Source organism: Phaethon aethereus (assembly GCF_964289735.1).
Source record: "Phaethon aethereus genome assembly, chromosome: 4".
Classification (NCBI taxonomy): domain Eukaryota; kingdom Metazoa; phylum Chordata; class Aves; order Phaethontiformes; family Phaethontidae; genus Phaethon; species Phaethon aethereus.
In genome coordinates, this window is record NC_138578.1 from 55,269,059 (window position 1) to 55,282,594 (window position 13,536).

The 13,536-nt window shown below is 45.2% G+C and overlaps 1 protein-coding gene across 1 annotated transcript; it reads right to left on the reverse strand.

Annotated features, from left to right (window-relative positions):
- Positions 1-2,207: 2,207 nt before the first annotated feature.
- On the reverse strand, positions 2,208-6,837 carry RASL11B (RAS like family 11 member B). Its single transcript, XM_081999495.1, has 4 exons — positions 6,066-6,837; positions 5,926-5,982; positions 4,813-4,889; positions 2,208-3,969 (listed from the first exon to the last, which is right to left on the reverse strand). The coding sequence occupies exons 1-4, from the start codon at positions 6,190-6,192 to the stop codon at positions 3,502-3,504; spliced, it is 729 nt and encodes a 242-aa protein (XP_081855621.1). The 5' UTR covers positions 6,193-6,837; the 3' UTR covers positions 2,208-3,501.
- Between the last annotated feature and the right edge of the window lie 6,699 nt (positions 6,838-13,536).

A 13,536-nucleotide genomic window follows, 5' to 3' on the forward strand; every position in this document is an offset into this window, starting at 1 on the left:
GAAAGAGAGGGGAAAAAAGCATGATCCATTTTTCAAGAGGCTGCAGCGACAGATTCTTTCTTGAGCGAGATTTCTAAACAGCATGATTAGCAAACAGCTTTTATTTTTAATTTATGCTAATGAAAGAGCTGCTATCAAATTCAGTTATGTAATTTTTCCTTATAAAACTTTGATACAATCTGTGATAAAAAAGCAGCAGCCAACAGAGATTGTGATTGTGTATAGCACCAAGACTTCCGAATTGCAACATAAAACGGTGGAGCTCTAAAGCTGCGTCCTCTTACTTCATCCAAGGGATGCTAAGACTACAGCTTACACTGAGAATGAGAATGTGAAATTATAAGTGACGTTCAGTCTGTCATAGCATTCTTTATTAGGCCAAAGGAATAGATTAAATGGGAAGTAGCTTTTTAACCTTCTTTCACTAGGTAGTGTAAGTTCTTTTAAATGTTTATAATGGTCTTCAGAAAAGGGTGCATTTTGATTTAAATTCACTTTTGAGTGGCTAGAAGGAAACAATGGACCAATTATAAAGCATGGACAATGTCGCCTCTATGGAAGAGAGATCTATAAGAATGACCATAGAATGGAACTTTGTGCTATAAAAAATGAGAAAAATTACGAGATTGCAATGTTAAAGCTTAAGAAATAGTTTGAACAGAGCAACTGGAAAGCAAATAGCCAGTCTCTTGCTTTCTTTTCTGTTCTTCTGTACTGTTTAATCTTAGAATATTGATGTTTCGTAAATTCTGTAATCAATAAAGCAATGCTCTTACAATGCCGAACCTCATCCCTCTTCTCCTTCCCTCCTAGTGTGCAGAACTACACATGCCAGGACTACATATTCTTACAACCCATTTTTCTTTTACATTATTTGATTGCCCCTAAGAACCTGGATCATCTGTCCTGGGAGGTGTCCTAGAGGGGTTTCCACACTCTGCTGGTAGCAGAAAGGCTCTCTGACCTCCAGTGGCCATTGCTGGCCAGTGAGTTCAGGTATTCACACCTCTGAGATGCTACCACTTTCCAGAGATGATGGAGGCTGGCAGTTGTGGTCTTCTCTCCCTCACCTGTCTTTCATCAGATGCTCTCAGGTCTCTGACTTGGTCATCTAAGGACATACTGTATAGGATAGTGAGAAGCAGGGGGTGAGTCTAAGGAAACACTGGTGTGTTTGCACTTCCTGTGGGTCAAGTAGCTCCTCTGACTGAGGTAGAGGCTAGTTTTCCAGATCTACACACACTTTGGAGGAATCTTTTCAGACAGCGGGGCCACAGCTGTGTCAATGGATGCTGGGACTCAGCCACCCGCTCGTACTCAAGTAGCTGAAGGCATGAAAGAAGACAAGTCACAAAAGCCTGCTCTTCTTCTAGACCAAGACTTGAGTCTTGCCAGTGTCCCTAGTGTAATAGCTCCTTATTTGTAGGAAATAGCTGTAGTAGCTACACATAGCCTGTGCTTGGGGAAAAGGCCAGGGGGTAAGAGGTCTCCTGCCAATCTCATGTGAGCAGGAACAGTGCAGAAGAGACTTTGCTTGGGCAGGTGCAGGACCACAGCAAGGAGTGTCTCAGCCCTCTGCATGTGACAGTAAGCAATACTCAAAAGGTTGGAGGAGGAGAAAACACAAAGCCACCCTTGGCAAATGATTTTACTACTGTATTAATAAGCTAGACAGTAGTTGGTAATAAGCTCAGACTGGAGGGGCAAGCTCATTTTTATTTGTATGTCTAGTCCTAAGTCACTTGGCCAGTAGTTCATGGTCAAAAAGATTACCATCAGTGGGACCTCATCAAGGGTTTCCCTGCCCAAGGTGTTACAGCTGTGTCCTGACCAGGTGAGCCTGTCCCAGCACAAACATCCTCCTCAGGAGGGGTCCAGTAAAGCTACTTTAAACATTAACAAAATAGTTGAAGACTTGGAATTTGATTAAGTTCTTCATTGTGATATACCTCAATAGATAAAGGTTCTATTTTTTTAAAAGAGGAAAGTATCAGTCACTTAAAAGACTCAATATTCTTCCACATTTTGACCTACCTCACACCATTCCTTTCTCACTGGAGTTTTTTTTGACAAGAGGAAATGAAGAAGCCCATTTTAATTTGAAAGGTCTCTGCCTTATTCAGTTCCTCTCCTAAAAGAATTTCTTAAAAGGAAGTTGTAAAGCAGTTTAAGAGCTCCCCCACTGTGGTTTATGCTAATAAAGCAACAGTATGGGCAGGAAAGGCCTTCTGGCTGTTTCTGCAGTGTATGTTAACTACCTTGAGAAAACTATTACTTTGTCTCAACATCTTACTGGTTACTGCCCATTGTTTCTCACCCACAAAGAACACACAAGAAAACATGCAATTCAAAAATTTAATGTTGAACCAGGCAGTAAGAATGAAAAGTCCACTCCCTATGAGGAGTAACTCTACACAAAATAAATAAGTTACAGTTTAAACAAAAGCACAACTGGCTTTTTAAAGTGCATGTGTATAAGGCCTTTAGCCTGTGAAATCCATTGGCTCAGTGTAAAAAAAAAAATTATATACATACAAGTCTGCCACATGTGTTTAAGGATGAACAGGGACTGGCTCAGCTCAGAACAAACCACCAGCTTCATCGCCTCGAGCCAGCCATGCTTCACACTGAGCTGAATCACAGCCACATTCCTTCTGTGCCTATTGCACAGAGAAAGAAGCATCTTACACTGGCAGCTATAATGGATTATCACTCCAACTCCACACTCATTCCTCAAAAGCTCCATGTTGGATCATTTAGTCTGGACAGTATTTTTTTTTTTTTTTGACAGTAAAAAACCCCCACAAGTTACTTGTAATTAGATACGTTTTCACCCTGCAGACAATAGTTTCACATACAAAGAGTCTGGTCAAGTTGTCAGCAATAACATAGCTAGTAAAAATATAAAGGACCATTGTTTACAGTCTTGATTCCCAATCGTGTCCACTTATTTTACACTTATTTTTATAGAGTGATTTCATGTTTGCTGATTTGTTTTGAGATACATGGGGAAATAAACAGTTCTACTGTGCAATAAAATTAAATAGATACATCATGCTATCCTTCATCCAAGTGAAAACAAGACTCAAGTGGTTACTTCTGAACAGCAAACTGCAGTTCAGGGTGTTTCCCTGCTCAAGTATGAGAAGAGTTACAGCTAGAAGGTTACTTCTGCAAAAGCATTAAGTCAAATCTGTCCCACTGGAGAAAAGGCAAACTGAAGGCTTGTTTCATTTACTGGAAAGTTTCTTTTCCACATGAAAACACTTGTTCTACAAGTCACATCATAGAACTATTTCAAGAGTTTTTGGTGGTGTTTTTGTTTTTTTTTTTTCAGTCTGCCACTATTCCTTTTTTAAGCAACTGCTTGTTTTTACAGCCATGCAAAAGGCTACCTGAACCAGCCTTCTTTCACAATGCCTCAGACTCTAGATGTGCCAGTGTTAAACACCCCAGGTTTCAACCTCAGGCTAAACGTTGGGAAGACCAATGGCTCTGCTGTCAAACAGAAGTGACAGTCCTCACTTTGGCAGACAAAGCTTGCTTAAACCTTCTCTTCAGATCCTGCATGTTGGGCGATTTTGGCCGTGGAATAAGAGAGGTTCTCCTCCTCTCAGGGGTGCTGGTTGTTTGCTGTTTACTGACTTCTTTACAGAGGAGATGGAAGGCATTGAAGACATCGTTATAGTTTTCGCTGACAGATACTTCATAGAAAGTACAGCCCAGCATGTTGGCCAGCTGAAGTCCATGCTGAGGTTCCACCTCTTTGATATGCAAGAGATCAGCTTTGTTTGCAACAATGACAACGGGGACTGCATTTCCTGGATGCAACTGTCGAACGTGATGGTAAAGGTGACTGAGTAGTTCATAGCTCTTATAGTCTGTGATGGAGAAGACAATCACCAGGGCATCTGCCCAGCGAATGCATCTGTTCAACTGCTCATTACAATCCAGACTGTGTTCATGGATCTGAAAAATGAGTAGTCTCAAATTAGATAGCTCTAGTAAAAGATTAAAGGAACCTGCCTCTACGAGTCTCTAAAGCCAAATAGCATTTTACATTTTCAGACATACATATTTGCACTTCACATTGTAAGTACAAACTTAATCTGAGCGTGGCGAATAAATGCACATGTTGATTCAGCTGCAAAAAGCTGGAATTTAACACTGGAGTTTGCTATGCTCAAATGGAAAATCGACCTGAGTAGTTCTGCATGCAGAGAAAGACTTTGTAGTTCCACAGAATGGGAAATTAACTGGCTAGACAGTAAGTCTGGGGAAGCAAAGATATGAGCTGGAAGCATTTAGAACTGGAGTGCTGCCCAGTTCAGAAAGGCAACAATCCAGCATTACTCAGGTCTATACATTCAAAACTAACTTGTGACACACTAATGAGTACAGCCACAACATAGTAGACTTCACTTTCTATCATACACTTTTATGAAGCTTGTCGGGCAGTGGTCATGACGTTTTCTTCCCTGTGTAACATGTTTGCACAGAATTGTTTCTGGGTTTGTGTCTAATGTTCCCAATGTACAGGAACAAGACACTGAGGCATTTCAGACACTCAAATGTAATGGGCCTCCAGTGTACAAATGATTCACCAAAGCAGCGAGTTGTTTTCTTTTACTACCAGCATACTACAGGCATGCAACACATCTGGCTTCACTAGTTAGAACAGAAGTTACCACCTCTCCCACACAGAACACCAGACTCTGAAATGGACCATAGCAAGATGCTGCACACAGAGGGACACACGCACGCGCAGATTTAGAGCGGCTTTGATGAACTGCATGGCTGCATCCAGCTCACCTGAACTCCTGGAGTATCTTGCACTTGAATAGCCAACATCTCTCCATCTATCTGGATGTGCCTGCTGTAGAGATTACCTGACAAGGACACCAACAGGGTCACAAGTACAGCCACCACTCTACAAACAGACAAATGTTGCTTCTGCTGCCCGTTACTCGTGTAGGGAAAGTTGTGTCACTATTTATGAAGCGAGGAACCAGTGTGGGAAGGTTTTTTTTTGTGTGTAACAACCCATAAATTTATGGCTTTCCTAGAAGCCTGGGATTTAATCTTGCATTGACTTGTTTTGAAACCTGGCATTTAATAATGTGCAATGTGGAATATAATCACTTCTTAAAGACTATCTTAACTTAGATAAGAGTGTGCAAAATAACCAGCTTTTATTATAGAAACAGTTTGTCTGTCATTTAGTATTGCCACACTTTAGTGAAGCTCTCTGCTCACTGGCCTGTAAGGTTCGTGGTTTGGTTTTTTTTTCCATTTTTTTGGCTTTTTCAAGTCATTTCCGTAACAGAATGCTGTTTATTTTACATTAGACTTCCCACTGTACTACAGTCCCGTAACATCACCTCTTTGCCTTCCCCGTTAAGCTGGCACCGTCTGGATCATTTCGCTGCTGACATTCAGTTTGCAAAGGGCAACATAATACTAGGCTCACAGAACGTTTTCTCGGTTTAGCCGAAAGGCTCATTCAAGGAGGGACACTTTCACCACCTAAAGTAAACCCTGCCGGAGAACTGGGGCGCAGCCAAACGGGGCGCGGGAAGCCGCGACCAGCACGAACCGCGCGGGTGCTGCGACTGGCCCGCACCCTTCGCGGGGCCGCCCGGGGCAGCGGCTCCGAGCGGGCTGCCCTGCCAGCCCTGCCACACCGAGGTGGGCGGCAGCCGGCCGCAGCCCCGCTTTCTGGCTCCTTCCTCGACGCCTGGGGCCTGGAGCAGCGCTGGGTGCCGCACGCTTGTTTCCAGCGGTTGCACACGCCGGGCACCACCGGGGGAGGAGGCGGCCGCCGCCGCTCCGCTCTGCCCTCACCTCACGGTAACCTCCCCCCCCCGCCCCGCCCGCCCGACCCCCAAGCCCGGCGGGAACAAAGCCGCGCCGCCGCCCGCCTACCTGCGTTCCTCTCGTAGTCGCCGATGAACCGCCGAGTGAGGAACCGCACCACCAGCGCTGCGGGCAGGCACAGACAGGCAACCGTTAGCCGCGCTCCGCCGCCCCGCACGGCCCCGCCACCGCCACCGCCGCCCCCTCACCTGTCTTGCCCACGCCGCTGCCCCCCACCACGGCGATCTTGACAAGGCGGGGCCGGGCGGCGGCGGGGCAACCCTCCCCGCCGGGCGCGCACTCGGCGATGGTGCACATGCTCCGCGTCAGGCGCATGGCCGCTCCGCCGCCCCGCGCGCCCGCCGCCGCCGCTCCCCCGGCGCTTTTCTCGCCCCCGCCCCCGCCCCAAGCCCCGCCCCCCGCTCCTAGCCCCGCCCCCCGCTCCTTGGCGGCCACTCAGCGCGCTCGGCCGCCGCTGCGCCCCGCCTCAAGCCCCGCCCCGGGGGGCGCGTGTGCCAGGGGCTGTCCGCCGTGAGGCGTGCCGGGGCGCGGTGAGAGGCCCGGGAAGGGGCGCGCGCATGCGTGTGGCCTGCACGCTCTTCGGGCGTCGAACGCCTCCAGGAGTTAACGGCAACCGGACGAGCGTTGCCGGAGACTTCAGCGCTGGGGTTGTGTCTCGAAGCCTCGCCGGACCAACCGTATGTGACGCGGTACGCAAGCTGGGTCACCAGCTTGGTGTACACCCCGGCAGGGGGTACATCCGTCCTGCTTCTGGGCAGGTGTCGGCCTGTGCAGGCCTGCAGCCGCACACCTCCATCCCGCCTTCCCTTCCCTCCCAGCTCTGCCCTGGCCAAGCCCTTTGAAAAACCAGACTGAAAGCAGAACGGTAGCAACCACCGAGGAAAGAATCAAAACCAAGGGAGGAGGCTGGGAGGGGTCCGCGCCCTCTCAGCTGGGTTGTAATGCATAGAAATGGGAAAAAAAAACAAGTAAAATGTGGGTATGACAATGGTTAAAGAAACAACAGAAGATGATGGCACGGAAGCAGAAATATATAAATGGGACATGAGTGGGAAACAGAGGACTGCACCAGCCTGGGAGCAAGGAGTGGTCACTGTGCAGCACTTGAAGCACTTGCAGCATAAGCAAGGAGCCTGAGCAGCAAAATTGAAGGATAAAACTCGCCCATGCGTGAAACGGAGCTTGCTGGGAGAGAGGTAACAGAGCTGGATAAAATCACTCTCCTGTATCCAGGAAAGGCAGACCTCCTAGTAAAGGCGGTCTGGATAACAATGCTAATAACATAAAAAGAAGGAACAGACCTAAAGCGTTAGGCTCAAAACCACAGTAGGGAAAGTGTTAGAAGAGAGGCAGGGGTGGAACCGGGAGCCTGATGGCAACATTGGCCACAGGCAGTCACCATTGCAGCAAATACACATTTGTGCAGAGCTTTCTATAAGCTGCAAACCTATGTTCGCATATGAAAAAAGATACCTGGAATATAACAAAACAAATTGCTGCTCCCGCAGTAGCTGCTGCTGTCCTAGACAGAAAGGTCAGAGCAGATGCTGGGGATGGTGCCTGAGGCTGAGCCATGCCGGGCTCACTGGAGGAACAGCTCTCTTTGCCAGCCACCAGGCCAGCACGAGGTGAAGGTGTTTTCAGTTTGTGAGTATATGGTAAGGCTACTAAGGTCACAAAGGGAAAAAAATCATTTGATAGATTTCTAGTAGATGCAGTTTAACAGAAATAGGTGGGTAAAACATACGTTTATAAAAAGGCATTCTAAGCCAAAAGGGGAAAGAGTAAGCAGACCTAATTAGAAAAAAAATAAACAGAGGGTTAAAGGACTGAAGGCCTTAAGTACAAAGGAAAGACTGGATTTCTTTATGCCAAAGCAGCAGAAATGATCTGGACGTTGTATCTTAAGCAAAGGGGAAGGGTTTCACAGAAGATCTCCTGGCAGCCTGGTAACTAAGGTCACTGGAAACAGAAAACCCACAGGTGAGGACCATTCTCCTAAGAAAGTTTTGTCTTCCAGATGAGGACATACGGAAGATAAATAATGGCAGAAGAATAGAAGCAGTTACTTCAACCAGGGAAAAAGAAACAGGGCTGTCATGCAGCGAGAGTGGCATACAGATTGAAAGAATTCTGGCAATATTTCCAAAACCAACAAGCATTTTGCCTCCATTTTTAATAAAGATGAAAGACAGGAGCAAAAGGAGGATGAGCACCAGCAAGAAAGTCATAGGTGATTACTGCAGTGCGGAAAAACAAATTAACTCCTCCAGAGTGCCGACAGGCCAAGTGTGTGGAGATGAGGGTGGAAGGAGCAAGAAGTTTTACTGTAGTGCTCAAATAATTTTTGAATACTTGCATTAAATAAAGGGAAGGAAGTAATTCACAATAATTTGGACAAATTTTGAAGGAAAGAATAATTACAGATATGTGAATAAATGAGGTAAAAGCAAGCATGGGATTACATGAAGTATTGCTTCAGCATGACACCTTTCCCTGATACAGCTTTGTTTTCCTTAAAGAAAAGCAATGTGGTAGAGGTAGTCTGTTCAGGGTCGTTAATACCTGATACTGTCCAGACAGGAAACGACTGTGTAAGCAGAAAAATGTGGGGATCAGGGGACAACAGCAGAGGGGTGTTTTATGTGGGAAGTGTCAGGCTGAAGGAAAGCTGCTCTGTGAGATTCATCAAGGCTCCTGTCTTCTTCATATTTTCATTATGCTGGTGTCATTGCAAACACAAACATGCTAATGAAATCTGCCATTGGCAGAGCTGGGAATCATCTCCAGTTCAAAGGGTGGGAATAGTATATTGGAGAAACTGCATGCCTCTTGGAACTGGATTAAGGAAAATATAGTTAAATTTGATAATACTAATGACATGTAGAGATTAATCACATAAATTTCTTCCATCGACCCTAAGATCAGCACTTGGAAAACAAAGACTACTTAATCACAAGATGAGTAGGAGCTATGTAAAAAGGGAAACGTAAGCCCAGCAATGTCAGATAAGTAATTTCAGAAAAGGTCTGTGTTATGATGTGTGATTCTGTCAGCCAGTCAAGACTAAATCAAAGTGGAACAACTATGGACAAAAACTACTATGATGATCACTGACTGGACAGCCCATGTCAGAGGAGGATAAAAACACTTGGTGTATTCAGTTTGGTAAAATAAAGAAAGTGGGGCTTTGGAAATGGGGGAGCTGGGAAAGTTTGGTTAAAATTAAGGACCAATGTCAGCATGAGAACAAGCGGATATAAGCTCCTCTCTGCAGCTGGAGTAGCAAAACACTGGAACAGCCCTCTAATCAGAGTGGCAGGAGCAAAATCAAATCCAACTTCTTTTAAATAGAGATGGAGGAGTTTATAGAAGGGAATACCTGGTTTGGTGACTGTAGTGGCAATGAGATTGGATGACCAAGAGATTCCTTCTAGAGGCCTACAGAGAATATTCTACCATTCCATAAACAAATATTTAGGCCTAACCTGTAGCAATGCATGCAGCAGTGGTGTCTCCAACACATAAAGGGGTATGGTAGAAAAGGGGAAATGGGAAAGGGTGATGAAAATGAGACGACACCTCCATAAACTGGTTTTATGAAGGAGGTGATTAGGGACTGGATGAAAGTGCTAAATAACTGGAGAATGGGATCTTCTCCCTCTGTCTCAGAAAAAGCAAGACAATTGGCCAGATTGAAAGGTGGAACTTCTGGAAAAACTGAGATACAAAATGTGTTCTTATAAAATAAGCACTTCGGCCACTGAGACAATTGTAGGAAGGCACTGGGACAAAAATTAAAATTATTGCTCTACAAAGAAGGAGTGTGCATTTATAAATTATGAGAAAATGCATTTTTACAGTACTTTATGCTAGCATAAAATTCATAAGCAGCAGTAAATTAATCTCAAATTTTGCACCAGTCTCAAGTATTATGGAACAGAGAGCTATAACACAGTGTAGACAGGCTTTCTCATCCATCAGTGTTTTTAACAGAAAATTTCTTATGCCTTGCTCTGAGTTATGCAGCAGTGACTGCTGTCAGAGACAAGGTCTTAGTCTGGATGGTCATGGATCGGAGCTGGCATGAATACATGCTTCCACACTTCAGGGACTCATTTCTGTAGCTTATTTTGTGCCACTGTTCAGAGGGTAAGTTTGCATGCATTTTACGCCTTCCACAAAGACACTTGAACCGGCAGCCAGGGAATGTTATCCAGTGCTTTGGTAATTAACTTCTAACAGCTGTCTTCAGAGGAACGAGTGGTGTGGACGTGGTGTTCAGAAACACGGACAACATCTGTGCATTCCAGATAACTATTTATTTTCCAAAGCACCATGAATTCTCTCTCTGGCTTTATAGGAGTAAATACAAGAAAACTCTCTCGTTCATGGCACAGTACGTATGTCCCATGCTCCCAACATATAGAGCCAAGATGACCAACCCCTGTGAAAAGCCCGAGAAGACGAGAGTTTATTCCTCCCCTGGCACAGCCCTGCATCACCTTCCAAGAGCAAAACAAAAGAAGGAGGGAACAGAGACATTAAAACAAACTACATAACCAGGAAAACAATTCTGTCTGTACTGGGAGAGATCTCCTGGCCAGTGAAGGCCAAGCTTACTGAGTAAGATAGGATCTTCATTCCAGGGCAGAGAAAGTGGGGAGGGAGAGGCACGCTCCATGCACCCTCACCTACCCACAGACCCTACACGGTTTCTATAGCAGCACAACAGCAGACATTTCTCCCTCTCCACAAGAAAGCCTGAGTAATGTTCTGCAATTATATTAGTCTGCGTTTTAATCAGATTTTATCTTCTCTTAAGCTTGCAGGTTTTTTCCCATTTCCTCCTTATGTAACGCTCCCAAACTCTAATCCAAGAAGTGAAAAGCTCAAGGTTTTCTTTTCCATTCAGGGCTGCCCATCTGCTGCCAGTATTTTTTTGTGCTGATTTGTGCCCCCACAGCACAAGCAGTCGTTCTGCATGCAGAATGCCGGTTTGATCTGAAAAGGGCGGGGACGGGGGGGGAAGCCCCAATGACGGAATCTCTTGAACAAATGCAAGCTCTAATGCTTCATTCAAAAATGTATATGAAAAGAGCTTAGCAGAATTTTTGTTTTCCATTTTAGGAATGCCTCAGGATCTGTCTTAAGCCTTCTAAAAACTGTGGCATTAAAGTGCCATTGCTGGCCTCTAAATATCACCTTGTGTTACAACAGAGTCAGTTCGTCAAGGGGCCAGCGCCTGGGTTATGCTAGGGAAGGGCCACTGACAAGTCCTGCTGTGCCAGGCAGACCGTAGGACAATGCTTACGCCGGCAGAGGAGCGCTGGGGCTGGTACAGCTTCTCTCTCAGTTGCTAAGCAAATGAAGAGCTTTTTGCATATGCCATCTGCAAGGCTAAGCTCTGCAGATCCTTTAACTTCATGGAGTCATAAGGCACGTCCCTGGAACTACAGACAGGGAAAGCAGCATTTTGGTTACCACCTCTCCAGATTTTGGCTGTCACCTCTGGGCAGGCAGCGGCTGGCCCCACTGCTCAGCTGCGGGGAGGCCCTGGGTGCATGTGTCCTGCCCTGTTCAGGGGGGTCAGCCAGGGTGGCACAGGCCCTCATTGAACATGGCTTGAGCTGACCTTGTGCTGAAGTGGAAAGATACTGAAAGCTTTACATTTCTAATACAACTTCTTCAGCAAGAAGAATATAAATTCAAGTCACGCCTACATACTACAACAGAAAGTTATGATGAGTGAACGTGTAGGTTTCAAAGTCAAATGCAGAAAATACAGGAAATGCCAGAAATAAGATTGCCTGGGCAACCTTAACTCATCCTCCCACATGCATATGCATTTTCTTACAGCCTTAATTGCATAATGTCATACCATTACACTGTCTCCTGTCATACTAGCATTCAGTCTTCTATTTGCCCATGGGAACAGAGTGCCTAAATATACCTAAAGATCTGTATATTATTCAGCATTTCTTTTAAATCCTCAGTTAATCAGCCCATGGTGCAACACAGGCAGTATTCCCTTTGTACAGGAGTTACTCTTTCATGGGCTTGTCATGGTGTATAGCAAAGATACATGAGAAAAGTTCAAACTCTAAGTCAGCTAGGCTGCCTAAGTCTGGCATGTACCTGCCACTTAAATTCCTTTCAGTTGCTACCTCATCTTGAAACACCTCAGTGCTTTATACACCCAAATATTCTGTAGCAAAGTCCCATAAACACAGTGCATTGAAGCAGGGACTGTAGTCCTGAAATTTCTGAGATGAGCAGTTGAACCTGTGGGAAGGAGTCCTTCTCTCTCTTTACCCAATTGAACATCAAATCCCTCAGGGCAGTGGAAAAACTTTGATGGGAGGGCAAGAGAGCCACATCTCAGGCCACATGCTAGACCAGATGTCTGAGCTTGCTTCTGTAAATGTCACAGGCCTGGGGCCAAGGGCTTCCTTGAAACTGGGGAGGAAAGAGGCAACCTGAATATATAGGAAGCAAGCGTGACAGTAGGGCATGTTAGGCCAGGTACCTGGCAGGGAAGTGTGGTGGGATGGATGAGGGCTCCCCAGGAATGCCAGGCCCAGGTCTTCCTGCCTGTGCTCCAGGTGTTACTGGTGCAACAAGGGGCCGTGAGGGCAACTGGGGAAGATACAAGAAGAGAGAAGGAAAGACAGGCTTGTTCAGCCTAGCAGATGGTGCCTGTGAGGGGAGATGATAACTACCTCCTGCCAGCTCACACAAGAGGGATCACAAAGGAGAGGAGAGCTCCTCAGAGCAAGGAGCAGCTCGTCAGAGGGTTTTCATTTTGAGTAGGTTTTGCAGACCTTAAATGTCTAAAGAAACGAGGCACTCCACTCCCACTGCCTTTCAATAGGAACTGGATTCACATACTATTTTAAAAATACAATTATTGTTAACAATTTGTAAGTAAGAATTTTTTAAAAAGCCTGCAACTATAGAGATTTCCATAAGAAACCAGGTGATCCAAAACATTTTGTCAATAATTCAAACTAGACAAACAATAAAAAGGTACCAGGGAAAACTGGGAAGTAAATGATTCCCACTTGGGAAACACTACTAGTAAGCTATATAGCTACATAGATACGCAGGCAACAAGAAGCGGATTATATTTTGCTTCGCTATGTTCCTGTATCATAAATTTCTATATTCTGTTTTGTCTGAGGCTACAGCCCATTGGTGATGCTTTGTGAAGGACGTGTTTTAAGGCATTTAAAAGAGCAAACACTGCTGCCTAGAAGGCAGCCTTAACAGCCTTAAAAAAATTTGATTCATCAAAGTTTCAGAATAGTCATTAGCATTCACACAATTATTATGCAGGCAGATGACTGGAGATAGGCAGCCGAAAATTGTCAGAGGAATGGCATTCATTTTTATTAGCCAAAAAATGAGACTTTGGAGCTACTGCAACACCCAACGTTTTAATAACAATCCATTTTTCAACAATACACTGTTCAGCTGGCTAAACATGCGCAAGGATTAAACACAGGAAGCTTAAGAGCAGACTCTGTCAGCTATGTTTGTTTTCTGTAAATCCCTTTGTGATGATGATGAACTGCACCATAACAGAGAAGGATAGTTTAGTGTTATTATATAGATGATTCATATAGTCTCTATGGTTTGACAAGAGCATAGGTTTTT

Excerpts from the sequence above, each read along its gene's own strand:
- RASL11B (XM_081999495.1), bottom strand. The coding sequence starts at position 6,192 with ATGCGCCTGACGCGGAGCATGTGCACCATCGCCGAGTGCGCGCCCGGC. Across the intron at positions 5,983-6,065 it reads CAGCGGCGTGGGCAAGACAG|CGCTGGTGGTGCGGTTCCTC; the intron begins GTGAGGGGGCGG and ends GCCTGCCCGCAG. Across the intron at positions 3,970-4,812 it reads AAGATACTCCAGGAGTTCAG|ATCCATGAACACAGTCTGGA; the intron begins GTGAGCTGGATG and ends CTCATTTTTCAG.